General features: G+C 41.6%; 1 protein-coding gene across 1 annotated transcript in view; it reads right to left on the bottom strand.

Moving 5' to 3' along the window:
* The window catches only part of LOC124591664, a 45,141-nt gene extending 17,968 nt beyond the window's left edge, over nucleotides 1-27,173 (bottom strand). The window contains exons 1-3 of the mRNA XM_047131758.1: nucleotides 27,120-27,173; nucleotides 26,692-26,999; nucleotides 12,978-13,163 (exon numbers count right to left, since the gene is read on the bottom strand). Coding sequence (XP_046987714.1) covers nucleotides 12,978-13,163; nucleotides 26,692-26,999; nucleotides 27,120-27,173 — 548 coding nt within the window. The remainder of the gene's footprint in view (nucleotides 1-12,977; nucleotides 13,164-26,691; nucleotides 27,000-27,119) is intronic.
* Nucleotides 27,174-27,429: the final 256 nt, after the last annotated feature.

The raw sequence follows: 27,429 nt of genomic DNA, 5'->3' as shown, positions 1-27,429 counted from the left end.
AGCCCTGCCACACCTTGACTTCTCCTCTATACCAGCCAGTATAAATCCCATTGGAGAATATGTGGGACTCATACAATGTAGGCTTTCACAGCCGGTGTTGTCTTCAGTTGAAACTTCCTGGCTGAGAGGCCGTGGTCGATGTATAAAATTTCCACCTGACGTTTCGTCTCCATCTGCGGGAGACGTCTTCTGAGGTCGACCGGCTACTGCCACTGAGGCACCATGTACTCTCGCATTTATAGAGCGCATAGAGGGCACCACCATTCGTCACGTGATGCCGACGGTATGCCTATCTTTGGGAGGCGTCATCATTCTCGATTAAGAGTAATTGATTGTCATTCTGCTGGCGCAACGTCGACATCCATATTTTGTCCAACTTTAAAACTTCCTCTTTTCTATTAAAGTTGTTATGGTGTTTGTGAATTTCTATTGCTTCTCTACACATGTGAGCATGATAATGGGATGTTCGTGCTAGAACGCTTGTCTCATTAAATTTAATTTCGTGATTCCCATCTCGAAAAACATGCTCAGCTACGGCCGATTTTTCGATGTGTCCTAAGCGGGTGTTTACACTTCTTTTCGTTGTTGAAATATATACTTGTCCACAACTGCATGGAATTTTGTATACCCCAGGTGTTGATAGGGGATGTCGGGCGTCTTTTGCAGTTCTTAAATATTCCTTAATCTTCTTGGTGGGTCTGAAGATTGTTTCGAACCCATACTTGGCCAGAACTTTCTCGATACGGTCCGTGACCCACCATGAAGTTTAAGGAATATTTAAGAAATGCAAAAGACGCCCGACATCCCCTAGCAACACCTGGGGTATACAAAATTCCATGCAGTTGTGGACAAGTATATATTTCAACAACGAAAAGAAGTGTAAACACCCGCTTAGCCGAACATAGAAGTAACTGTCGCTTAGGACACATCGAAAAATCGGCCGTAGCTGAGCATGTTTTTCGAGATGGGAATCACGAAATTAAATTTAATGAGACAAGCGTTCTAGCACGAACATCCCATTATCATGCTCGCATGTGTAGAGAAGCAATAGAAATTCACAAACACCATAACAACTTTAATAGAAAAGAGGAAGTTTTAAAGTTGGACAAAATATGGATGTCGACGTTGCGCCAGCAGAATGACAATCAATTACTCTTAATCGAGAATGATGACGCCTCCCAAAGATAGGCATACCGTCGGCATCACGTGACGAATGGTGGTGCCCTCTACGCGCTCTATAAATGCGAGAGTACATGGTGCCTCAGTGGCAGTAGCCGGTCGACCTCAGAAGACGTCTCCCGCAGATGGAGACGAAACGTCAGGTGGAAATTTTATACATCGACCACGGCCTCTCAGCCCAGAAGTTTCAACTGAAAAATATGTAGGACTATCTCAAATAGTGGTGGGAAGTAGCAATCGATATCCCCACATTTTTTGTAGCTCTTTGTTTTTTTTTCTTTTCTTTCTTTTTTTTTTTTTTTTTTTAATCTCATTTTGTTCGTTGCATTTGCTCGGGGCGGACGTCGTAAGACGTCCATTGAAGTTCGTTGTTGATCGATTAACTCAGTTTTTTATTACAGAGGGCAGCTAACCCTCTGGCCGAACACGCTGAGCTACCGTGCCGGCGTAGCTCTAGATGATCTGAGCATTGACGAGTGGCTCCGGCTGGGTTTGGCATACCTGAAACAGCGTCTGGACTCTCAGCCACTGTGAAGGTGTTAATGTGATGTCTTTATGGGGTGAGTAACTTTGTGTACGGTGCACTTAGAATGGCACTCTCTGCTGGCACACGCAAATGTTCACTTAGGTCGTATCAAAGCCAATCACAAACTTGTGAAACTTGAATTTCTGCTGATGTATAAGATATTCAAACAACTTGAGGGAGCACAGTCAGGAGATGTTTTAGGCAACCAATGACACGTAGCCAGGTGAACAGCCCTTCATTTTCGCAGCACAAATGCAGTAGGGCAGCATTGTGTGAGGAAGTTTAAAACCTCAATAGGCAGGTCACATTCAGATAAACACTGTGATGATAGATGTCAAAAGTTATCAATAGCAAATACTAAATGGTGACGTCTCTAGAAATGGAAGTTTTTGCTTAAATTCCATTTAAAATCCAGCTCTCTCCCTCTCTCTCTCTCCTGAAACAACAGAGAGACAGAGTTAATGTTGCTTCCTCTCCTGCTGATAATTAATATTCACAATCAATAACTTCCGGTGTTCATCATCTTTGGTTGTGCAGTGGAGCTAGTATTTACTCTCTCTCTCTCTCTCTCTCTCTCTCTCTCTCTCTCTCTGTGTGTGTGTGTGTGTGTGTGTGTGTGTGTGTGTGTGTCCTTTTTGACCAGCATACCGAGGTTTTAAACTTCCTTGCACAGCACACTCTCATCTCTCATTGCATATGTGGCTCTCAAACGGTGGGGTGTGTGCCTATCGAAATATTGGCGGTTGTCAAACACGTCACCAGCTGTGTTCTAATAAGACATTTGAACAAGTACACTCTCGAATAGTACCAAATACGAGAGTCGAGGAAAAAAATATTTGGTTTTTGGTTCTCCAGCACTTTTCATTGAAGATAATTGAAGAAAACTTATTTTACAACATATTTTGGTAGCTGAGCTACTTTTCTATGTAGCTGCCACTCAAATTTAAATACCTGTCACAGACTCATTTGCCATCAAGTTGTTGAGCCAGTCACTACTGACCTCTTTCAGTTTGTTGTCATTACCATTGTGCTCTCAGCTCTCAGTTCTTCATTTTGTGAAAAATATCATAATCATTTCATGACCAGATCTGGGCTATGACGTCGCTGTTCAAAAGCTTTCCACGTAAACTGCCATGGCGACGCAGCAGAATGCGGCTGAACATTATCGTGAAGAACCACAGTGCTGCCGGAAAACAACCCATGCATCAGTTTTGATTTGCCTGGCACAGTCTCCGAAGGGTCTGACGGCAGGCTGCAGCATTTTTGTTCTCTCCTTTAACCCTACAGCCAACGAGCAGGATGCCCATTCAATCCCTAAACACTGTGGCTGTAGCCTTTCTGGTGATCAGAATTTGTTGATTTTTTTTTTGTTTTGATGTAAATCACGAATGGTGCCATTTGAATGACACGCACTTTGTTTCTGTACTTTTACATGGAACCCACGTCTTGCAACCAGTGACAATGCGGTTACAAAAATCCCCACCATACTTGTTATGCTGTGTGAGAAATGTTGCTGCCAAATGTCAAGAATACCACCTGGTACACACTTTCTATAGCCGAAATCACCAGAATCAGTTTGATAAAATCCATGTGGTACACACTTTCTATAGCCCAAATCACCAGAATCAATTTGAAAAAACTGATCATGAAATTTCAGGAAAGTACAAGTTCAGTCCATCAAAAGTGGAACGTTTATGGCATCGAATTTTTTTCCTGGGTTTGTCAGTAGCAACTGCCAGTCTGGCTGATCGTTCTTCATCATAAATTTTCCTCTGTCTGCCACTAAATGTGATGCACAATTTTTGAACTAAAACTTCATTCAACACACTTCCATAATGTTTTGTTATGTGTTTATAAATTTCAATAGAGCAGACTTTTTGGCATTCAGAAACCACATTATGCTAAGAACCTCACACTTCATGATCATTACAAGGTGCTGTGACTATTGCCTACTTGCTGACACCATTTTCCATAGGTCAACTGCTTCCTGCGCTGGAATTTTCCTCTTTTGACTACATCCTACATTTTTATTCTACTCCTTCCCACTTTCTTCTGTGCTCTCACTGAACCTTCAAGAGCTGTTGTCAGAAATCCTTTTACTCATTTTATGTGTTCCACTAAATCTCTTCCCCTTTTCTTAATGAAGTTTAGGAGATTTCTTTGCTTCTTTATGCTTTTCACTACCCCATTACTCCTCACTTTACCCACTCATGTTGTTTTCTCCATTCTTCTTTCAACCTCACATCTCAAATTCTTTAAATCTCCCTCCCTCACACACACACACACACACACACACACACACACACACTCTCTCTCTCTCTCTCTCTCTCTCTCTCTCTCTCTCTCTCTCTCTCTCTCTCTCTCTCTCTCTCTCTCTCTACATCTAGATCTACATCCACATAGATATTCTGCAAGTCGTCATATGGTGTGTGGCAGGGGGTGTTCTGTACCAATACTTGTCATTTCTGTTTCTGCTCTATTCGCAAATAGAGCAAGGGAAAAATGATTATCTACGTGCCTCCATATGAGCCCTAATTTCTCTATCTTATCTTCACGGCCCTTCACACAGAGTATATTACTGACAGTAGAATCGTTTGGCACCCTGCTTCAAATGTGGGTTCTCTACATCTTCTCAATAGTGTTTCTCGAAAAATAACTTCACCTTTCCTCCAGAGATTCCCCTTTGAGTTCCTGAAACATCTCCATAACATTCACGTACAGTTCGAACCTACTGGTAACCAACCTAGCAGCCCACCTCTAAACTGCTTCGACGTCTTCCTTCAATCCGGCCTGATACAGATCCCAAACACTCGAGTAGTACTAGCTTCCTATATGCAGTCTCCTTTACAGGTGAACCACTCTTTCCTAAAATTCTCCCAATAAACTGAAGTCGACCATTCAGCTTCCCTGCCACAGTGATCACACACTCGTTCCACCTCGTATCACTTTGCAACGTTAATCCCATATATTTAAATGACTTGACTGTGTCAAACACGACACTAGTAATACTGTATCTGAACATTACAGGTTTGATCTTCCTACTCATCCATATTAACTTACATTTTTCCACATTTTGGGCTAGCTGCTATTCATCACACCAACTAAATTTTGTCTAAGTCATCTTGCATCTTCATACAGTCACTGAACTTTGACAACTGCAGATTGCCACCCACCCTGTCCACGAAATCATTTACGTATACAGAGAACAACTGTCACACTTCACTGGGGCACTCCTGGAGAAACACTTGTCTCTGACAAACACTCACCGTCGAGGACAACATACTAGGTTCTATTATTTAAGAAGTCTTCGAGCCACTCACATATCTGTGAACTCATTCCATATGCTCGTACTTTTGTTAACAGCCTGCAAGGGGGTAGCGTGTCAAATTCTTTCTGGAAATCTGCATGTTGCCCACCATCCATAATTCTCAGTATGTCATGTGGGAAAAGGGCAAGCTGACTCACACAAGCGAAACTGTGCTGATCCGTGTACATAAGCTTCTCATTCTCAAGAAAGTTAATTATATTCTTCTTAAATTTATTATATTCTGTCTCTCTCGCCTTCAATTCCCAGCTTTCACAGCCATACAGAAAAACACTCTACACTCTCACTTGGTGGGATCATTAATTTTGTCACACGTTTAAAAATCATACAAATAAACAGTAAATGACACATGCTGTTTGTGTCATACTGGCACTGAAGACAATGAAGGTGTAAGACACAGTGGCGGGATTGGGGGTAGAATTGTGCAGCTCTCAGATCAAAACATTCTTTACTTTTTTTTGAAAGACCCTCTATTTCCCTGGATAAACTGAAAGAACCAGAGGATGTAGAGAGCTTCAGGGAAAGTATAAGGGAACGATTGACAAGAATGGGGGAAAGAAATACAGTAGAATAAGAATGGGTAGGTTTGAGAGATGAAATAGTGAAGGTAGCAGAGGATCAAGTAGGTAAAAAGACGAGGGCTAGTAGAAATCCTTGGGTAACAGAAGAGATATTAAATTTAATTGATGAAAGGAGAAAATATAAATATGCAGTAAATGATGCAGGCAAAAAGGAATAGAAACGTCTCAAAAATGAGATCAACAGGAAGTGCAAAATGGCTAAGCAGGGATGGCTAGTGGACAAATGTAAGGATGTAGAGGTGCATATCACTAGCGGTAAGATAGATACTGTCTACACGAAAATTAAAGACACCTTTCGAGAAAAGGGAAGCACTTGCATGAATATCAAGAGCTCAGATGGAAACGCAGTTCTAAGCAAAGAAGGGAAAGCATAAAGGTGGAAAGAGTATATAGAGGATATATACAAGGGCAATGTTCTTGAGGACTATATTATAGAAATGGAAGAGAATGTAGATGAAGATGAAATAGGAGATACGATAATGCATGAAGAGTTTGACAGAGCACTGAAAGACCTCAGTCGAAATAAGGTCCCGGGAATAGACAACATTCCATTAGAAATACTGACAGCCTTGGGAGAGCCAGGCCACATAAAACTCTACCATCTAGTGAGCATGATCTATGAGACAGGCGAAATACCCTCAGACTTCAAGAAGAATATAATAATTCCAATCCCATAGAAAGCAGGTGTTGACAGATGTGAAAATTACTGAACTATACGCTTAATGAGCCCCGGCTGCAAAATACTAACACGAATTCTTTACAGACGAATGGAAAAACTGGTAGAAGCCAACCTTGGGGAAGATCAGTTTGGATTCCATAGAAATGTTGGAACGCGTGAGGCAATACTGACCCTGTGACTTATCTTAGAAAACAGATTAACAAAAGGCAAACCTACGTTTCTAGCATTTGTAGACTAAGAGAGAGCTTTTGACAACGTTGACTGGAATACTCTCTTTCAAGTTCTGAAGGTGGCAGGGGTAAAATATAGGGAGCGAAAGGCTATTTACAATTTGTATAGAAACCAAATGGCAGTTATAAGAGTTGAGGGGCATGAAAGGGGAGCAGTGGTTGGGAAGGGAGTGAGACAGGATTGTAGCCTCTCCCCAATGTTATTCAATCTGTATATTGAGCAAGCAGTGAAGGAAACAAAAGAAAAATTCGGAGTAGGTATTAAAATCCATGGAGAAGAAATAAAAACTTTGAGGTTCGCCAATAACACTGTAATTCTGCCAGAGACAGCAAGGGACCTGGAAGAGCAGTTGAACGGAATGGACAGTGTCTTGAAAGCAGGATATAAGATGAACACCAACAAAAGCAAAACGAGGATAATGGAATGTAGTCGAATTAAATCGGGTGATGCTGTGGGAATGAGATTATGAAATGAGACACTTAAAGTAGCAAATGAGTTACTGATGATGGTTGAAGTAGAGAGGATATAAAATGTAGACTGGCAATGGCAAGGAAAGCGTTTCTGAAGAAGAGGAATTTGTTAACATCGAGTACAGATTTAAGCGTCAGGAAGTAGTTTCTGCAAGTATTTGTACGGAGTGTAGCCTTGTATGGAAGTGAAATGTGGACGATAAATAGTTTCGACAAGAAGAGAATAGAAGCTTTCGAAATGTGGTGCTACAGAAGTATGCTGAAGATTAGATGGGTAGATCGCATAACTAATGAGGAGGTGTTGAATAGAATTGGAGATAAGAGGAGTCTGTGGCACAACTTGACTAGAAGAAGGGATCGGTTGGTAGGGCATATTCTGAGACATCAAGGGATCACCAATTTAGTACTGGAGGGCAGCGTGGAGGGTAAAAATTGTAGAGGGAGACCAAGAGATGAATATACTAAGCAGATTCAGAAGGATGTAGGTTGCAGTAAGTACTGGGAGATGAAGAAGGTTGCACAGGATAGAGTAGCATGGAGAGCTGCATAAAACCAGTCTCTGGACTGAAGAGCACAACAACAACAGTAAAGTGGAAAAGTGAAGGGACACATACAGCACAAAAGCGTACAGGCTGACCTCGTCTGTTGACTGACAAAGACTGCTGACAGTTGAAGAGGGTCGTAATGTGTAATAGGCAGATATCTATCCAAACCATCACACAGGAATTCCCAACTGCATTATGATCCACTGCAAGTACTATGACAGTTAGGCAGGAGGTGAGAAAACTTGGAATTCATGGTGATAAGCCGCACATCACACCGGTAAATGGCAAACAACGCCTTGCTCGGTGTAAGGAGCATAAACATACAATGGATGATTGAACAGTGGAAAAACATTGTGTGGAGTGACAAATCACAGTATGCAATGTGGCGATCCGATGGCAGGGTGTGGGTATGGCGAATGCCCAGTGAACGTCATCTACCAGCGTGTGTAGTGGCAACAGTAAAATTTATAGCTCGTGGTGTTATAGTGTGGACGTGTTTTTCATGGAATGGACTTGCACCCCTTGTTGTTTTGAGTGGCACTATCACAGTACAGGCCTACATTGACGTTTTAAGCACCTTCTTGCTGCCCACTGTTGAAGAGCAATTCAAGGATGGCGATTTTATCTTTCGACATGATCGAGCAACTGTTCATAATGCACCGCCTATGGCAAAGTGGTTACATGACAATAACATCCCTGTAATGGACTGGCCTGCACAGAGTCCTGACCTGAATCCTATAGAACACCTATGGGATGTTTTGGAGCACTGACTTCATGCCAGGCCTTACTACTGCCATCGATACCTCTTCTCAGTGCAGTGCTCTGTGGTGAAGAATGGGCTGTCATTCCCCAAGAAACCTTCCAGCACCTGATTGGACGTTTGCCTGCAAGAGTGGATGGTGTCATCAAGACTAAGGGTGGGCCAACAACAAAGTGAATGCCAGAATTACCGATGGAGGGTTCCACAAACTTGTAAGTCATTTTTAGTCAGGTGTCCAGATACATTTGATCACATAGTCTGTCTTACAACCTGCCTCATAACTGCTTGACAGAAAGTCACCTCAATTTTCTGCTCGGTCTATGTGACTAAATAATCTTAATCGGGGGCCAGTAAGCTCTATCTCACACAGCAATCCACACCTTTTATTTCTTCGCTTATGCTGTTATTATCAATTATCGGCACTTCTGAGCACTAGACTTTCTCTCATCTCTCACAGTTGGTCCCGTTCAACTCGATGTATTTCTCTTTAACAGCAGCATTTCTCCTGGAAGCAAAGAAGTACTGAGTTTTGATGTCGTCTACTCAAATGCTCAACTCTTCTGCTTTCTTTTCTAGTCTGCCAAATACTTGTTCCAGTTCTTTCAATTTTCTGGACAACATGCAATCATCATAGGGATATGCTCGGTTTTGGTTCACATGGTTAAACAGAGTACCACATGGGTTATTGATCTTTCCCCTTCTCATCACTTTCTCCAACACTATGTTGAAAGGTAGTGCAGATAGTAGATCCCCCTGTCGTAACTCTTGGTTAACTTCAAATTTTTAGAAGAATTTCTTTCTATTTGCACTTGGCATTTCATGCTGGTGAGGACCAATTGTACCAATCTCATTAGTTTATAATGAAATTTCATACCCATTACAATCTGATATAGCTTCTTCCTTTTAAAGCTATTGTAAGCCTTTTTGAAACCTACAATGAGCTGATGTACATCCACATTATGTTCATAGTGCTTCTCCATTATTTGCCTTATAGTAAATATACAGTCAGTCACTGATCTGCCCTGTCAGAAATCACACTGATGGTCTCCAAGTATCTCTTCTGCAAATGGAATGAGTCTCACAGGAATGACTTTGGCTAAGACTTTGTACACAACATCAAATAAGGCGATACCACAGTAATTTTCACAATCTGCTTTCTCCTTCTTCTTATAAATCGGGCAAATAATGGCCAAGTTCCACTGGTCTGACATCACTTCTTTTTCTCATATTTCAAAGATCAGCTGGTGGACAGGGTGTGTCAGATGTTCACCACCACCTTCAGTCATCTCTGCTGAAATGTTATTGTTCTCCGAGACCCCATTATTCTTCAGGCTTTTAACTGGCAACCTAATTTTCTCTACTATTGTTGTGGGTGCAAATATTTCATCCTAGCTACCACTGTGCATGGCCGACTGTGCCCTGTTTCATTTTCTTCCAGTATTACTACAGTGAAATCTCTCTATGATATTTTTTTTCAAGGGAACACGAATTCTCAACACTGCATCGAGGTAAACACTGTAAAGGTGAAGACTTCTAATTGATGATTATAAAAGTTGAGTCAAATTTTACTGAGGTTATACTACATAAGAAGACAGTAAATAGTAAAAATTAAAAAAGAATTAGCTACAAATAATTACTTTAATAATGAACTTGTAAAATACAACTTGTCAGACTTTCGCAAAAATCTATGAACTGACACAAATTGAACATCCTGTACCCAGGGTTCTTTGAAGTAATCAAGCAAACATGTTTGCTTCCTATTTCCTCTGGGCTGTATTAGAACCATTTCTTGCTCCAAATGAGAAAGTTGTGCTATTGTTGTACCCGAGGGGTCATCATAAATCTTCTGAATGTTTTGAATGTTTCAAATCCTTCAGCCACCTTTGTATAAATGGATCTTCAGGCCCCAGATTCCTTCTTCCCATCCAGGGTGAACCCAAAAACGTTTGTTTTTTTCATCACAGTCATTGACATCATCATCCTGCCCTCATCCTAATGGTTACAGGCACTGCCAGGGAAATATTCGAAAAACGGCTACGTCTACCGTGTGTAAATTTATGGCCTGTGTGGTTGTGTGTACTACTGCTGGAAGAAGAGTAAATGCTCAAAAGCTAGGATGAATGTTGTTGCTTTTAAGTGTTTCTATGTTCCACATACCAATCTGTTAGACCGTAGGTAATTGCCTTTCCCTTATTTTACATATTGCTCCATCCTGGAATTTCCATTATTGTTATAAATTTAGATAAAGTGTCCTTGAGCAAACAACCATTATAATACAAAACAGTTGGGTCATAATTCAGAACAGTAATAAAATAATTTTGTGCTAGCTACGTAACAGAACAACAATTACTTTAAAAAATAGGAACCTCAAGGTCACACCTGTCAGAAATTTTTAATTCAAATGAATTATGTTACGAAAAATCACTAATTCTCCTTCCATTTTCACATTTTATTCCATCTAGTGTAAACACGCAGATTCGTGCCAGGGATACCCTGTGTGTACTGTGTAATTGGTTGACGTGAACCAATCTGCAGTTCCAAACACGTATGCCTGCAGTGCACCTCAGGTGTATAGTGTAATTGAGGTGGAGTGTTAAACACACCGTACAGCTGTTCACCATTTGCTCACACGAAAAACAAAAAAAACAGTGCCGACGAGACAAACGACAAGCACAATGTGTGTCACATCTCACATCACGCGGGCACTGACGCTGACGTGTGGCTCACGCCCAGTGTGACCTTTCAGAGCTTGTGCAAGTACACAGGACGGGAAATGAAGCACCTCCACCAAAGGCTTAAATGCTATGAGGAGAGAAATAATTGGTTAGGGTTCCAAAAATATGAATGTTACATGGAGGAAAGTGTTGTACAGAGTAAACATACTAAAGAGGAAACTTTAGCAGTGGGCAAACGGGCTTTTCGTCGGGACTGGAAAAGAAAGACAGAACACGGGGGAAACATTATCTGAGGGAAAGTTATAAAGAGGTTTCCGTATATCTCTGATCAGCAGTTTACTAAAATATTCAGCCCACCATTCTAGAATCTGTTCTTCTCCTCCTATAAAATTTCCTCCTTTAGCACTGCAGAATACAGTACACGAATAAAAGCCTTTATTTAGTTCACGAACCCTTTCATAGAATTTTCTTACTTCTTCGCCGTTACATTTTTATTCTAGCTCCATACTTCGTGTCTTCTCTGATTTTCATTTCTTTCTTCTGTTGATTCTGTTTACTTCCTCCCTTTCCTTTGTGAAATCTTCCGTATTAGATTTTGTTGCCCTGTTTATCATTTTCTTTCTTGCCTCATTTCCCTCTGTCATTTTCTTTTTACAGTCTTCTTCAAACCATCCTGACACTTAACAGAGTTGGTACGAGGGTGAATCAAATACAAATGGGATTTTTGTTCCTGAGCACCAACAGTTGGTAGGACCGGACCTGTGCTGCTAGTATTGTCGGGTGGTTCCGTGAGGAGCAGGGAGAGCCGGCTATCGCATACCTCCGACAGCTCCGTCCGTAATGCGCAAGATATCTGAGTGACAGGTCTACCTCTCCACTGCGCGATGCATAATTATTACAAAAATTCTTGCTCGTGAAAGAGTTAGAGTGATAGAAATCTTCCAGAGACTGATTGCACAGTTTGGTGATCAAATACTGTCAAGGATGCGTGTGTTTGCTGGCATAAAGATTTTGAGGAAGAATGGGAACGTGTGGAAAATCAGCAATACGATCATCATCCTCGGACCAGTATTACAAACTGAGACATTTGTGCAGTTCGATACATTCTCGAAGGCGACCGATAGGTGAGAGTATCAGAAATAAGTTACGGGAGCTTTCGAGTGATCGTCACAAATTACCTACAGCTCCGGAAAGTTTGTTCCACATGGGTACCTCGCCTTTTGATCAAAAATCAGAAGCTGACACATTCGGAGGTCTGTCAAAGTCTTACAGCAAGGTTTGAGAAATAAAGTGATGCACTTTTCAGTCGGATCGTCAGCTGTGACCTGTGTGTCGGTCCACCACTGCACTCGCACATCCAGACGGGCCAGTAAGGAGTGTTGGAGGAAGGGGGAGGAAGCCCCAGGGAAAGACAGGGCTCAGCTGTCAGCTGGCGTGGTTCTTTCCACCATTTTTCATTTTTACCGGTAAGCCATTTTGCTCACTGCATTTTTACACGAGCAATGCACAATCGGTGCTGCACGCTACTGTGAGCTGCCGAAGAAGGTGAGGGCTGCGTATCGCTTCAAAAGACGAGGTCGACCGCTTTGACAGATCGTCGTCCTCTGTGACAGTGCTGGACCCGATACTGCAGCTCTGGTGATCTCCAAATTACAGAAAATGCACTGGACTTAACTTAGTCGTCCTCCTTACAGCCCGCACCTATCACAATGTGATTTCAATTTATTTAGACAGCTTGAAAAAAGCTCTAGGAGAGCACCAATTTGAAGATGACGGGGGTGTGGAGGAATCCGTGCGCAGTTGGCTTCTGACGTGACCAGCTGCATTCTATAATGCTGCAATAAAGAAACCTTCCTTCTCCCTGGGAAAAATGTACTTCTAAAGCAGGGAATTATGTGGAAAAATAAATTGTAACTGCCTTTTTTTCAATAAATGAATTTTTTAAAAATAAAATCTGATTTATATCGACTCAGCCTTGTACCTATAAATAGTGAGGAATGACTTACTGGAAGGCGAGAGAGATGAGGCGAGGCCGGTGCGGGCAGAGCTGGTTGCAGTGCAGTTCACACAGGTTGTGCAGCTCTCCGAGATCTGCAAACGTCGTGGCCTCCTCCTCGGGTGCCACGTCAAAGAGGCGCAGCTGCAGTTTCTCGAGAGAGCTGGCGGCCTCTTTCAGCACGGGAACCACACATCTGTCAGCAAGTGACACACTTTAAGCTTTTTAAAAATTTTTATTATACGGGATGTACAGAAATACCAAAATTTCCAATACCGGCTGTATTAGAGTGGAAAACATATTTTAGGTATTTATTAAGTGGACAACCTTACACTGTGTGTGCCCTAATTTTACGTCTGTGCAGATGAACTGTAAATAATGTCAGCTCCAGACATCAGCAAGGCACGACGGTGAATAAAACACTCCACCTGCCGTGGCAGAGCACTTTTTCTTTGGGATGTCGCAGCTCAGTGGTGGCTTGAAGGACGAGGAGTGAAAAGAAGTGTGCAAGAAAGTCAACAGAGAAATCAAATGATGAAAGTTGTTAGAACTGTCACTCAGTCATTGGCTAATATCAAAGCAAGACTTATGTATGTTGAGACTTCCTGAGATCTGTTCACCTAGAGTGTCACTGAAGTTGTACACAGAGAAGTAGTGAACATATAATACAGAAGATTTAACGATACACTGTTTACATCTTTGTGTAAATAGTTGACGTACATCTGCACTCTCTTACAGACTGAGTAATTTTTCCTCCTATCTATGTAATTATGTAGTTATGTAGTTCTCAATTCGTTCAAGCAATCAGTCATTCATAATAGGAAACACAATCATATCTCAGTCACTCAAATGATTCAGAAATTTTACTTGTTAGAACGAAATCAGGCGATGATTCTTCTTCTCTGCAGGCTCGTGCTTTGTGGCAGTCTGCTAATCTGTACAAATAAAATGCCTCGTAATTTTGGGAGCGTTGTATAATCAGTCGGGAAACCGCAGATTATGCGGATATTTGGCTTTGATGAAGTTTAACCTTCTGAAGAAGTAATGGAGCTCTTGGATTATTAAATGCAGGTTCGTATCCAGTCTTTCGGAAGGTCCCTTCTGATTAACAACTACGCAATATATTGATGGATATCATTAATTCTCAAATGTCAAATACACACCTTTTGTATAAAGGAGCAATATATATATATATATATATATATCCCTTTTAATCGTACAATTTCGTATCAGTTATCTTTTGTCATAAATTTCAATATTCAGATTACAATTCTTCAAACAAAGCTCAGGCTAATCGGCACGAAGACAATCTCGGAAGCTTTTTCTGACAACCACCAGAGAGAGTACTACAAAGATTAATTATGTGCTCATGGCATAGCTATTGTATGAAACTACTTTGCGCGTGGATTCTGGAAGTATGAAGATAGAAAGTTAGTAAACATCATTCAAGGGTAGAATTGTATCATAATAATTCATCGAATATAAAGAGGTATTACAACCTCGACCTTCTGCAGGAGGAGTCGAAGTCACACGGCCAGAAGTAGTGGCACTGTGCAGCATTTCCACAGCGTCGAGAGAGCTACGAGAAGGCAAGCGTCGGGCTCAAATGAGACAAAGGTGATCGCGTGAAGCATCAGAATGACAGACAGAACTATAAACAAGGACTCGGTTACTACCGACAACCGGAGACCATTTTATTTCACTTCAGAACATGAAACTAACATGACGCTTGAGAATTATAGATTTTTGGGCAGGGAGAAACAAAATTAAAAGACATTCCTAAAATAAACACATTCTTGAGCAAAGTATTATGGAATGATCAATGTACAGTTGAAATGTTAGTGTGGTTGGGCACTGGTGAAGTCAATGAATGTGAATGGAAGAAAATGATCACAGTACACAAGGATCTGTAGTGTAGCTATAAGCCTAGGCTACTTTGGAATGTCACAGTTTGGTTGCAAGATGGTGAAGCCAACAAATGTGAATCAAAGAAAACTCACTGTGATGACAAACACATATGTAGCATAGCCTGAAGTTTATGTTAATGTGGAATGTTTAATTAATTGTCAGTTGGGGAAGCCATCAAATGTGAATGGAAGAAAACTGGCTGCCGCGGCAGACTGATCTGTAGTGTAGCCCAAAGTCTAAGTCACATCTGAATGTGGGAGTTTAAATAATAATCTCAAAAACGTAGCGTGGTTTTTGTTTTGTTTTGGAATGCTCCATTTTCCAAGGTCGTGATTTCGCAGGAGCCTAAAAGAACAGCTTAAATATTACACAGCATTAAATTTCATATGTCAGCATTCTGCACACCTATATTTCATTATACCGCCCTGTATTTTCAGTTACTCACCATGATTACATTTATCATACGCTTTTGTCTCACTGGTTCCCATATTTGATCTATTTCTCTTAAAAGATACTTTTCAGTGCACTGCTTAGCAATTTTGGTGATTTATATAAAATGACGTACTTCTTACAATATAGCAGAGATGCTGAGTTGCAGATAGGCACAACAAAAAGACTGTCACAAAATAAGGCCTTTGTAAAAATAGACAGACACACACACACACACACACACACACACACACACACACACATGCACGCACGCACGTGTCCACAGTCTCTTCAGCTTCCTGGATTTTTCATTGTTCGATGTACTTCTTACCTACATGTCAGTGCCTAAAATCTGATTTTGATATATGACAATCTCTTTTAATTGGATTCAGATATATTCTTAAGTTTTATCACACTGCCCCCCACACACTCTCTCTCTCTCTCTCTCTCTCTCTCACACACACACACACACACACACACACACACACACACACACACACACACATCTTTCCCTGCTAATGAAGTTCGTGTGTGTGTGTGTGTGTGTGTGTGTGTGTGTGTGTGTGTGCACGTGCGTGTGTGTGTGTGTGTGTGTGTGTGTGTGTGTGTGTGTGTGTGTGTGTGTGTGCACGTGCGCGTGTGAAGGGGGATTTTGCTTGGTAAGTATATTTTTAATTTTTTGCGTTTTAAGAAGAATGTCGTGGATTTATTTGATATAGCAGAATGTGATTCAGTTGTATACCTAAATATATGAGTGTCAGGGCCAGTGAATGCTGTGTGTCTGATGCTCATAGGTTGGCAATGTGTCAGTTATGCATGTACATCAAGTGATGTTTTCAGTAACAGTTTTTGCAGCATGTTTTGCTTTCTTGGTACTGAGGACAGAATTCTAGTTATATAGGTCAAGTGGAGGTTTCAGTGCCAATTTTTGTAGCAAGTTTTGCTTCCTTAGTATCGTGGACTTCTTTCTAGCTATGTGGTCAATTGAAGTTTCCAATATGAGAATTTGTAGTGAGGTTTGGATTTTTGGTTAGACTTTTTTGATACATTTTCTTACAGATTTACTCATTAATTGGTATTATAAAGCTCGGTTTACCTAAACAGGTTAATAAAAAATGACAATACCAAATTGTGTGGGTTTTTGTGGCCTTCATGCAATGTAGATGTTATTGATTCCTGTGTATTATTTTGCTTGGGTATGTGAGTTAACACAGAAAGTCATTTGTTTTGTTTATCACTACCCAAAATCCCCTAATTCCTACGTGTTTCCTGTTACTTTCATGTTATTCTTTAAATTACTATAATCAAATTTTGTATTTGTTTTTGTTTTGTTAATTTACTGAGTTTGTCAATGTGGTGGACAGAGGTAATATGGCTAAGTATGCTATATTCGTGACTTCTTGGATCAAAGGTGACAGCCAGTAATGTCTCGACATTTCCACTGTCCACATTTCTCGTAAATTTTAACGACTATAACTCTGAAAGTAAGTTTCATGAAATTAGTAATTTTTGTCCCAGGTTGCTTTATGGAAATACTGTTTTGTATGCTTATTGCTTCAGCACTTAAAGGTAATTAGTAATACTTTTAGCTTAACAAATCCAGAAATTAAAAGAGAATCAGCAGACTTATTTTAAAGTTATTTGTTGCTGTTTAGTAAAACATTGCACCCGCCACAACGGAGCCTCACTGTGAAGGCTGTTCTCAAACATGGGATGAGATAGATGGAAATTGCCTAACTATTGTCAAACAATTGGAAACTGCTTTGAATATGTGTGTTGGGAGAGCTCCCCAGAGTTTTGTACCAGAGGTAACAAAGTTACCTCCAGCACTATCCTCTCCTGTCTCCTCTACAGAAGACTATTCATCCACTCGGCTGTGGGTGACGTGTCAGTGGGAGGGCTAGGCAACATTTCCAGGGGAGAAAGGAACCAGGAAGAACTCCGTGTGTTAGACCCATCTCAATAACAGACAAGTTCAAAATGCTGACTTCCCCTGAAACTACACTCAGCCAGTGAGACTCACTTTCACTGTCGGAAACCTGTTCTGTCTCAGGTCAAGAGAAGGGAAATGTGAAAGTGTACAGTCTATCACTAATTTGTAGTTCAAATGTATGGCAAATAATGGTACCTGTTAGGGAAATGTCAGCTAGGGATGTAAAGGAAGATAAGATTCACCTGCCTGGGGGGTCTCATTCAGCATACCGAAGAGGCTAGTCTGGCAGCCGTTGACAAAATGAGGTACAACCGAGAACCGGTTGTGGTGGGTGTTGGAACAAATGATGCCTGTCATCTTGGCTCCGAGGTCATACTCAAATTATCCCAAGCAGATGGCAGGAAAGGCTGAGGAGACCATCCTTGTTCAAAGGTCACGGTTTACAGCACTGACCCCAGAACTTACTGTGGCACCACAGTTCTGAATGGAGTGGAAGGGTCGAATGACAGGCTTCAAAGGTTCTGAAACTTTCTGGAATAGCAAGATAACATCGAGAACTGTACGGTCCCCCTAAATGGATAAGAAATGCACTACATATCAGAGGCTGCTACCCAGGTAGCTGAATGTATATTGAGTGCACCCAAGGGCTTTTTAGATTAGGTAACCCAATATTCACTCCAGACAATGACAGATGTAGGGGACGCAGAAGTGTCCGTATAAGATTCAAAGAAATGCCTCGTACAGGTGAGAGTCTTAAAATCCTACTGATTAATTGCAGCAGGATTCAGATGAGAGTGACTCACATAATGCTAGGTGCAGAAATCCGGTTAAAACCGGAAACTGATGGCAGTGAGATTTTTGTGAAAACTTTAAATGCGTATTGAAAGAGTAGGCTAATGTAAATGGATGTAGTGTATTTCTCATAGTAGATGAGAAGAATACAGTTTTATAAGTGGTGGGCATGGCAGGGTACCCTGCAAAACATTATTAAACCACCTACTTCATACTGTCTGGAAGACCAGTCACGATAGAAATATGTTGGATATAACAATAATAAATAAACCTGAGCTCTTTGAAGATTTACACATAGGCCAGTATCAGTGACTGAGGCAGCTGTAGTAACAATGATTAGCAAAATACAAAAAGCACCAAAATGAGTAGAAACATTCACAAATTCAGTAAACTAGATAGAGATGACGTAGTGCCATATCTCAGTAAGGAACTCAAAACATTGAGCTCTAGTGAGAATACTGCAGACAAACTGTGGCTTAGGTTTAAAAAAATAATTGCCCATAAATTTGACAGATATGTACCTAGTAGAGCAGTTCATTTTCTTTAAACATTGGGCTACGGACAGAGAGGCGCTACAAATTTGGCTGCCAAGAGAGCAATGACTACCGTCACAGAAATTTATCGAAGGCCTGTCGAGAAACCAAAAGAAATTCAGATCGCGAGTAAAGGCTGTTGCTGGTATGTCTCCAGACACTCGTGGGCACGACAGGGACTGAGACTGAGAGTAGCAAAGCAAAAGCAGAAATGCTTAACTTGATTTTCAAATGTTCTTTTACAAAGGAAAATCTACGGGTGCTGACTCAATTTAATTCTTGCACCACTGAAAAGATAAGCAATATAGATTTCAGTGTCAGTGGTGTTGAAAAATAACTGAAATCACTAGAACTGAACAAATCTACAGGGCCTGACGGAATCTCCATCAAATTCCATATCAGACCTGTGGCTAATTTACAATAATCTATCGCAGATCACTCAAACAAAAACCTGTGCCCTTAGTTGGGAGAAAGCACAGGACACACACTTCCACAAGAAGGATGGCAGAAGTGATCTACAAAACTACCATCCAATATATTTAGCATCCATCTGCTGTAGAATCTTAGAATATATTCTGAGTACAAATGTAATGCTGTATGTTGAACAGAATGACCTCCTCCATCCCAACCAGCATGGATTTTGAAATCATTGATCGTGTGGATCCCAACTCATACTTTTCTCACAGGAAATCTTAAAAGCCACAGATCGAGGCAGTCATGGAGATGCAACATTTCTCAATTTCCGAAAAGCGTCTGACTCAGTACCGTAGCTATCCTTATTACTGAAAGGATCATTGTATGGGCTGTGAAGTGAAAGTTGTGAGCAGGCTGAGGAATTCTCGGGAGGGAGGACACAGTGTGCTATCTTGATGGAGAGTCACTGTCAGGTGTTGCAGTAACTCAGGGTGTGCCCCACAGAAGTGTGTCCAGACACTTCTGTTCATGTTGTATATTAATGACCTTGAAGACAATATTAACTGTAATCTCAGACTTTTTGCAAGTGATGCAGTTATCTATAATGAAATACTATCTGAAAGAAGCTGCATAAATAATCAGTAAGCTCTTGACAAAATTTCAAAGTGGTACAAAGATTGGCAACTTGCTCTAAATGTTCAGAAATGTAAAATAGTGGACTTCGAAAAACAGAAAAAATGTAGTATCCTATGACGAAAATATCAATGAGTCACTGTTGGAATCGGCCAAATCATACAAATACCTGGGTGTAACACTTTATAGGGATACGAAATTGAATGATCACATAGGCTCAGTAATGAGTAAAGAAAGCAGGCAGTAGAGTTCAGTTTATTGGTAGATTACTGGGGAAGTGCAATCAGTCTATAAAGGAGATTGCTTACAAATCATTTGTGCGACCTATTCTAGAATATCGCTCAAGTGTGTGGGACCTGTACTACGTAGGATTAACACGAGATGCTGAACGTATACGGAGAAGGGCAGAATGAATGGTCACAGGTTTGTTTGAGCCGTAGCAAGAGACTGTCACAGAGATGTTGAAAGAAGTGAACTGGCAGGCTCTTGAAGTGAGACATAAACCATACCAGGAAAGTCTACTGAAGTTCTAAGAACTGGCTTTAAATGCTGACTCTAAGAATATACTACAATGCCTTACATATCACTCACACAGGAAGATTTTCACTGTACAGCGGAGTGTGCGCTGATATGAAGCTTCCTGGCAGATTAAAAAGGTGTGCCGGACCGAGACTCAAACTCGGGACCTTTGCCTTTTGCGGGCAAATGCTCTACCAACTGAGCTACCCAAGCACGACTCACGCCCCGTCCTCACAGCTTTACTTCTGCCAGTACCTTGTCTCCTACCTTCCAAACTTTACAGAAGCTCTCCTGCAAACCATGCAGAACTAGCATGGAGTGTGTGCTGATATGAGACTTCCTGGCAGATTACAATGGTTCAAATGGCTCTGAGCACTATGGGACTCAACTGCTGAGGTCATTAGTCCCCTAGAACTTAGAACTAGTTAAACCTAACTAACCTAAGGACATCACAAACATCCATGCCGGAGGCAGGATTCGAACCTGCGACCGTAGCGGTCTTGCGGTTCCAGACTGCAGCGCCTTTAACCGCACGGCCACTTCGGCCGGCTGCAAAAGGCAAAGGTCCCGAGTTTGAGTCTCGGTCTGGCACACCATTTTAACCTGCCAGGAAGTTGCAAGATCAGAATAATTACAGCATGCACAGAGGCATTAACAATCATTCTTCCTGCACTCTGTACAAGAGTGGAACAGGAAGAAACCCTAATAACAGGTACAGTGGGAGGTACCCTCTGCCAAGCACCTCACAGTGATTAGTGAAATCTTGATTAGATGTAGATGTACGTTAGTGATGCTAAAAGTGCTGGGCACTATCTGGATTCTGACTGCCTCTGAACTGAGAATTTAAATTCAAAACAGTTGTGTGTGCGTGCGCAAACTACTGCAAGACCGCCTTACATTGATTTCGAGTCTGGACAATGGCTAGATTTCAGAGATGAAATTAGCTTCCACACTGCCACAGAGAGGAGAGGGACAGATATAGAAGAGATAAAAGGTTTCACACTTTATGCAACACCATCCATAACTTATCAAGCACCTCTCGTCGAGCTTGTAGTCGACACTGGAATGTATGTGCCAGCCAGCTAACTAATGGGCTGCTTCAAGTACAGACTACACAAACCTGCAAAGCTCAGATCCAGCAAAAATGTCTATTGGCACAGCTTTACCTTTCTTAGTAGATATGACACAGCTGATGAGGTAAGCTCTGTTGCCTCATCTCTGAGACAACTACATGCTCTCATTAATACAAGGGTTGCCCAGAAAATAATGCAAAGCATTTTATTTTTTCAGCCAGAAACAATGCTACAAATGCAAAACATTACATACGTATTATTTGAAGTCTCCCGAGAGAGTGTGCCAAGTTTCAGTCACTTCCGACGGATAGCGTAGCTTCGGGACAGTTTCAGAATGGCGTCTGTAGGTGACAGACGTTACGAGTGATGTGCCATCATCGAATGACTCGCTGCAGGAAAAGAAATTGTGGGGAATACTCAAAAACGCTTGTCCAGAGTTTAAGGAGCACCTGCTGTTGACAGAAGTACAGTCAGTTGTTGGGCACTGAGGGTGAAGTGACACGAAGGCAGTTCGGCAGAGCTCCACGATTTTCAGCGGTCGGGGAGACCGTTGACAGCTCTCGCACCTGACCTAGCCCCCTCGCACTTCCACTTGTTTGGGCCATTAAAGGATGCAATTCGTGGAAGACATTTTGAGGGCAATGAGGAGACGATTCAGACAGTGAAGCACTGGCTCTGGCCCCAGAACAAGGATCGGTACCGACAGGGCACACACGCCCTCGTCTCGTGCCGGAGGAAGGCTGTAGAACAGGATGGAGATTACATAGAAAAATAGGGTGTGTAGATTAAGGAAAGGCAAACCTACGTTTCTAGCATTTGTAGACTTACAGAAAGCTTTTGACAATGTTGACTGGAATACTCTCTTTCAAATTCTGAAGGTGGCAGGGGTAAAATATAGGGAGTGAAAGGCTATTTACAATTTGTATAGAAACCAAATGGCAGTTATAAGAGTTGAGGGGCATGAAAGGGAAGCAGTGGTTGGGAAGGGAGTGAGACAGGGTTGTAGCCTCTCCCTGATGTTATTCAATCTGTATATTGAGCAAGCAGTGAAGGAAACAAAAGAAAAATTCGGAGTAGGAATTAAAATCCATGGAGAAGAAATAAAACGTTTGAGGTTCGCCGATGACATTGTAATTCTGTGAGAGACAGCAAAGGACTTGGAAGAGCAGTTGAACGGAATGGACAGTGTCTTGAAAGGAGGATATAAGATGAACATCAACAAAAGTAAAACGAGGATAATGGAATGTAGTTGAATTAAGTTGTGTGATGCTGAGGCAATTAGATTAGGAACTGAGACACTTAAAGTAGTAAAGGAGTTTTGGTATTTGGGGAGCAAAATAACTGATGATGGTCGAAGTACAGGGGATATAAAATGTAGACTGGCAATGGTAAGGAAAGCATTTCTCAAGAAGAGAAATTTGTTAACATCGAGTATAGATTTAAGTGTCAGGAAGTCGTTTCTGAAAGTATTCGTATGGAGTGTAGCCATGTATAGAAGTGAAACATGGACGATAACTAGTTTGGACAAGAAGAGAATAGAAGCTTTCGAAATGTGGTGCTACAGAAGAATGCTGAAGATTGGATGGGTAGATCACATAACTGATGAGGAGGTATTGAATAGGATTGGGGAGAAGCGAAATTTGTGGCACAACTTGACCAGAAGAAGGGATCGGTTGGTAGGACATGTTCTGAGGCTACAAGGGATCACCAATTTAGTATTGGAGGGAAGCATGGAGGGTAAAAATCGTAGAGGGAGACCAAGAGATGAATACACTAAGCAGATTCAGAAGGATGTAGGCTGCAGTAGGTACTGGGAGATGAAGAAGCTCACACAGGATAGAGTAGCATGGAGAGCTGCATCAAACCAGTCTCAGGACTGAAGACCACAACAACAGCAACAGATGAAACACCATTATTTTGTGTGTGTAATTCTCATTACGTTCAATAAAGAGTTGTTGAAGAAAAAAAAATGTGGTGCATTACTTTCTGGGCAACCCTCGTAAGTCGACGTGGAAGGAATCGTGCAATAGAAGGCAGGACCCGACCTAAAAATAGTACAAATCAATGCAGTCCAACCAGTTTTATTCCAAATACCTTAGTATGGGGGTATGCTGGAATGGTAGAGTGGTGATTCTGAAGTTTAACGATGTTGCTTACTTAGCCTCATAATTGTGTGACACACTACTGATCCTCGTGTTAGCACATTGACGAGATATCTCTGAGGAAGACGGAGGTGAAAAATTGGCTCAGTCAGTCATCCAACACTCCCTATTCCAGTGCTGTCACCCTATCAGGGGCCAGGCCTTCTGTGAAAGCAGCCACGCCATTTACCAGCTCTGTTGCAACCACTCCACAGCTTTTCATATCAGTACGACTACCAGCCAGCTGTCCACCGGGAGGAACGGCCACTGCCAAACTGTGGCCGAGAGCGAAGTGGACCGCCCTGGGGCACGGCGTGCAGCTGAACATAATTTGCTCGATTTCGACGCCTGCATCATTACCTGGGGCATCTGGGTCCTCCCATTCACTACCAGCCTTTCCGAACTGTGCTCCTGTAACTATCCCAAACTCAACCTACAGTAACATACTGTTCCTGCACTCTGTATCCGACAGTTTCCACTCCCCTACATTCTGTTATCTCCTCTCCATTCCCATCTCCCACCCTCCTTGTTTGCTATTCTCTGCCATTACACCTGCCCACGTTTCCTCGCTCCTCTCCTCGTTTGCTCCTTGTTTTCCCTACCTACCTGTCCCACGACCTCCTAACGCCGCACTCGTCAGCATTCGAGTCCCCACTCACTCCGCTAGGCAGCGTTCGTCTCTCTCTGCACTCGTACACTACCGCCCCTTCCACTTCCTTGCCCCTCCAGATTGTCGCTCGTATCCCACATCGCAGTCGCATTCCGGCCCGAGAAACTGAAGTCGGTGGTCGTGTCTGCGTGAGGTATGCTTTCTTGTACGTACGAATGGCACGTGTCTCTCTTTTACTGATGATGGCTGTGGCTGAAAGCTTTATATAAATGTCTTTAAATTGTGCTCGTCTGTAACTTAATATGTCTTCTTTACGGTAAGTAGCAATCTGTCTTTTCCTACATTGTCGATATTCCTACCCTGAGTTTCCATTACAACAAATCTTCTCGAGAGAGAAAAGCTCGTATCCAAAAATCGATAGGGATCTAGATATCACCATTCCGGTGAAACTCGGCTCGTCCTCTTCTCACACGATGTCCTGCAAACTGTAAATCGAGGGCAACAGGCAAACTGCAAATTCCTAGATCTGCAGGAAGCATTCGACACGGTGCCAAACAGCAGACCATTAATGAAGGTTCGAGCTCGTAGAATAGGTTCTCAGATAAGTAAGCATCTCTAAGAGTGTTTACGTAATAGAAAAGTTAGTTAGTTCATTTCGTGTTCCACGGATCATTTTTGCATGATAAATCGTAATCGTCAAACGAGTCTTATTTGATGTTCGCACTGCAAATTAATTTGTAAATATGGCTATATGCTGAACATTTATAAGTTTTTTTTATTATGTATTAAATATACAGATGTGAGTTAGTAACTCTTACCCACAACATTTTACATGTTACAATAATGGAAATTCTTGTACAGAACAGGAGTTGTCAAGTAGAAAGTTTTTTAATTTCTTTTCAAATTTTACTTGGCTGCCTGTCAGACATTTTATGTCCTTTTGTAAGTGATCAAAAATGTTAGTTGCAGCACTGTGCACGCCTTTTTGTGCAAAAGACAACCTTAATGTGGAGTGATGAATGTCATTTCTCCTTCTCCTATTGTAATTTTGTACATCATTGCTCCTTTCGAACTGTAGTGGATTATTTACAACAAACTTCATGAGGGGATAAATACACTGGGAAGCAGTAGTCAGAACTCCTTAAACAGATGTCTACAAGTTGATCACAGGTGAGCAACACATATTATTCTTACAGCCCTTTTTGAGTTATGAAGACTTTATTTTTTAAAGATGAGTTATCCCAGAAAATTATTTCATATGACGTTATAGAATTAAAAAATACAAAATGTCAGCTTACTGTTTTGTCTTTCCGTGGGATTTTCAATGTTTCTAAGCGCAAATGTGGGTGAACTAAGTTGTTTCAGGAATTCCAAAATTTGTTTTTTCCAATTTAAATCCTCATCAATGAGGACAGTGAATGTTCCTCACAGAGAAAGTAACCATCAGGATTTCCCCAGGGAAGTGTGCTAGGACCACTCTTGTCCTCTGTACATCTATATACACAAATTACCAGACAGATAGGGTGAACAGCAACAATTTTCTGACAATCTCAGTCGGTCCGTTGCAATTAGGGGACATCGGCTAGTATGTACTTTTCAATGTCAATAAACCTTACCGACAGCTGTACACTTTAAGATATTTTATTTTATTTTGAAAGCAACCAGTTTCGGCAATTTGTGTTCGTGTTGCCATCTTCAGGCCCCGTACACTATACAATAAGTTCTGCACGGTTCACAGAAGAGTTTCTGTGAAGTCTGGAAGGTAGGAGATGAGGTAATGGCAGAACTGAGGCTGTGAGGATGGCTCATGAGTCGTGCTCGGGTAGCTCAGACGGTAGAGCACTTGCCCGAGTTCGTGTCTCTGTCTGGCACACAGTTTTAATCTGCCAGGAAGTTTCATACAATAAGTTCATTGACACTGAAAATTTTCTGATGCTGTAGTTTATGGAAAGTGTCATCTTTGAGTGATTGTAGGAAGATTCAGGACGTCTTAGACAGAGTTTCTATTTTATGAGATGGATGGCAGCTTGCTCTAAATGTGGGGAAATGTAAGTTAATAAAAATGACTACGAAAAACAATTCTGTAATGTCTGAATACAGTATTAGTGGTGTGTGACCTGACAGAACATCTAGGCATAATGTAGCAAAGTGATAGGAAATGGAATGAGTGTGTAAAGAGAAGGCAAGTGGTTGACTTTAGTTTTTTGGGAGAATTTTATGGAAATGTAGCTTAGCTATAAAGAAGTCTGCAAATAGAATACTTGTGTTTTGAATGCTGCTCAAGTGTTTGGAATCCGTACCAGATTGGATTAAAGGAATACATGCAATTATTTCAGATTTGAAATCTGTTACAGGTTTGATCAACGCGTATTGCAGAAATACTCTGAGAACTGAAATCCGAATGCCTGTAGGGAAGAAAATATCATTTTTGTGAAGCACTATTGAGAATATTTAGATAACTGGCATTTGTGACAGACTGCAGAATGATTCTACAGCAAGCGACATACGTATCACGTAATGACCACAAAGGTAAGGTAAGAGAAATCGGCACTGGTACAGAGGAGAACAGATAGCCACTTTTCAGCTTGCTCCATTTACAAGTGTAGCAGGAAAGATAGTGACTAGAGGTGGTAAAAGGTATCCTCCGCCACGCACCGTACACTGGCTCGTGGAGTATTTTACGTCTGTGTGAATTTAGGTGACGTACCAGAACGCGGAGAAAGATGCCGACAGGCTCACCTCTTCCCCGCCATGGTCCAGCGCACGGTGGCAGAAGTGAGTGTGTCCCTCTTGGCCTTCACGAAGTACTCGACGTCCTCCAGTGGGTGGTAGTCACAGCTGAGGTTTATCTCCCGCAACTTCGAGCAGGTGTCTGCCAGGAAGCGCAGCAGCACGGGCCCCGCACCTCTCCGATTCTCGAACACTTCCAGGCTCTGCAAGTGTTCCAGGCGTGACACCAACTCCGCGTACTGTCGGTCGGCCAGTAAGTTGTTGGCGATTATCAGCTTCTCTATCTTTGGACACTTCTCAAATATGTACTTCAGGAGCTGCAGGGAGAACAAATTGCAGTGTATTTGTTAGTACATCAGTATTTTCCATAGATTACATCTCATTATGGGGTGTAACTATTCCTTTACTATTGTCATATTTCATACACTGAAACCAACCTTCTCAATACTAGTATTGCTATTAATATTCTCTACGGATTTATACAGCTGCATTCTCGTTAATGTGAAAATGAGTGTAAGAACACCATCTACATCCACACTCAGCAAACCGCAGTGAAGTTGGAGCGCGCCGGGACATGTATCGTGTATTAGTGCCACTTAAAGTTCATGTCACAACTGGATGAACCGGTTTTGAAACATTTCCTCACCCAGTAGATAGTGCGCAGTGTTCTCGACCTACCTTGCTTTGCTTATTCAATATTGTCTTCCCGGTAGCTGCGTCTGTCTCACCTAAATCACACTGAAATTA

The sequence above is a fragment of the Schistocerca americana genome, unplaced genomic scaffold (assembly GCF_021461395.2).
Source record: "Schistocerca americana isolate TAMUIC-IGC-003095 unplaced genomic scaffold, iqSchAmer2.1 HiC_scaffold_86, whole genome shotgun sequence".
In the NCBI taxonomy this organism is placed as follows: domain Eukaryota; kingdom Metazoa; phylum Arthropoda; class Insecta; order Orthoptera; family Acrididae; genus Schistocerca; species Schistocerca americana.
This window is presented reverse-complemented; position numbering and strand designations above follow the sequence as displayed.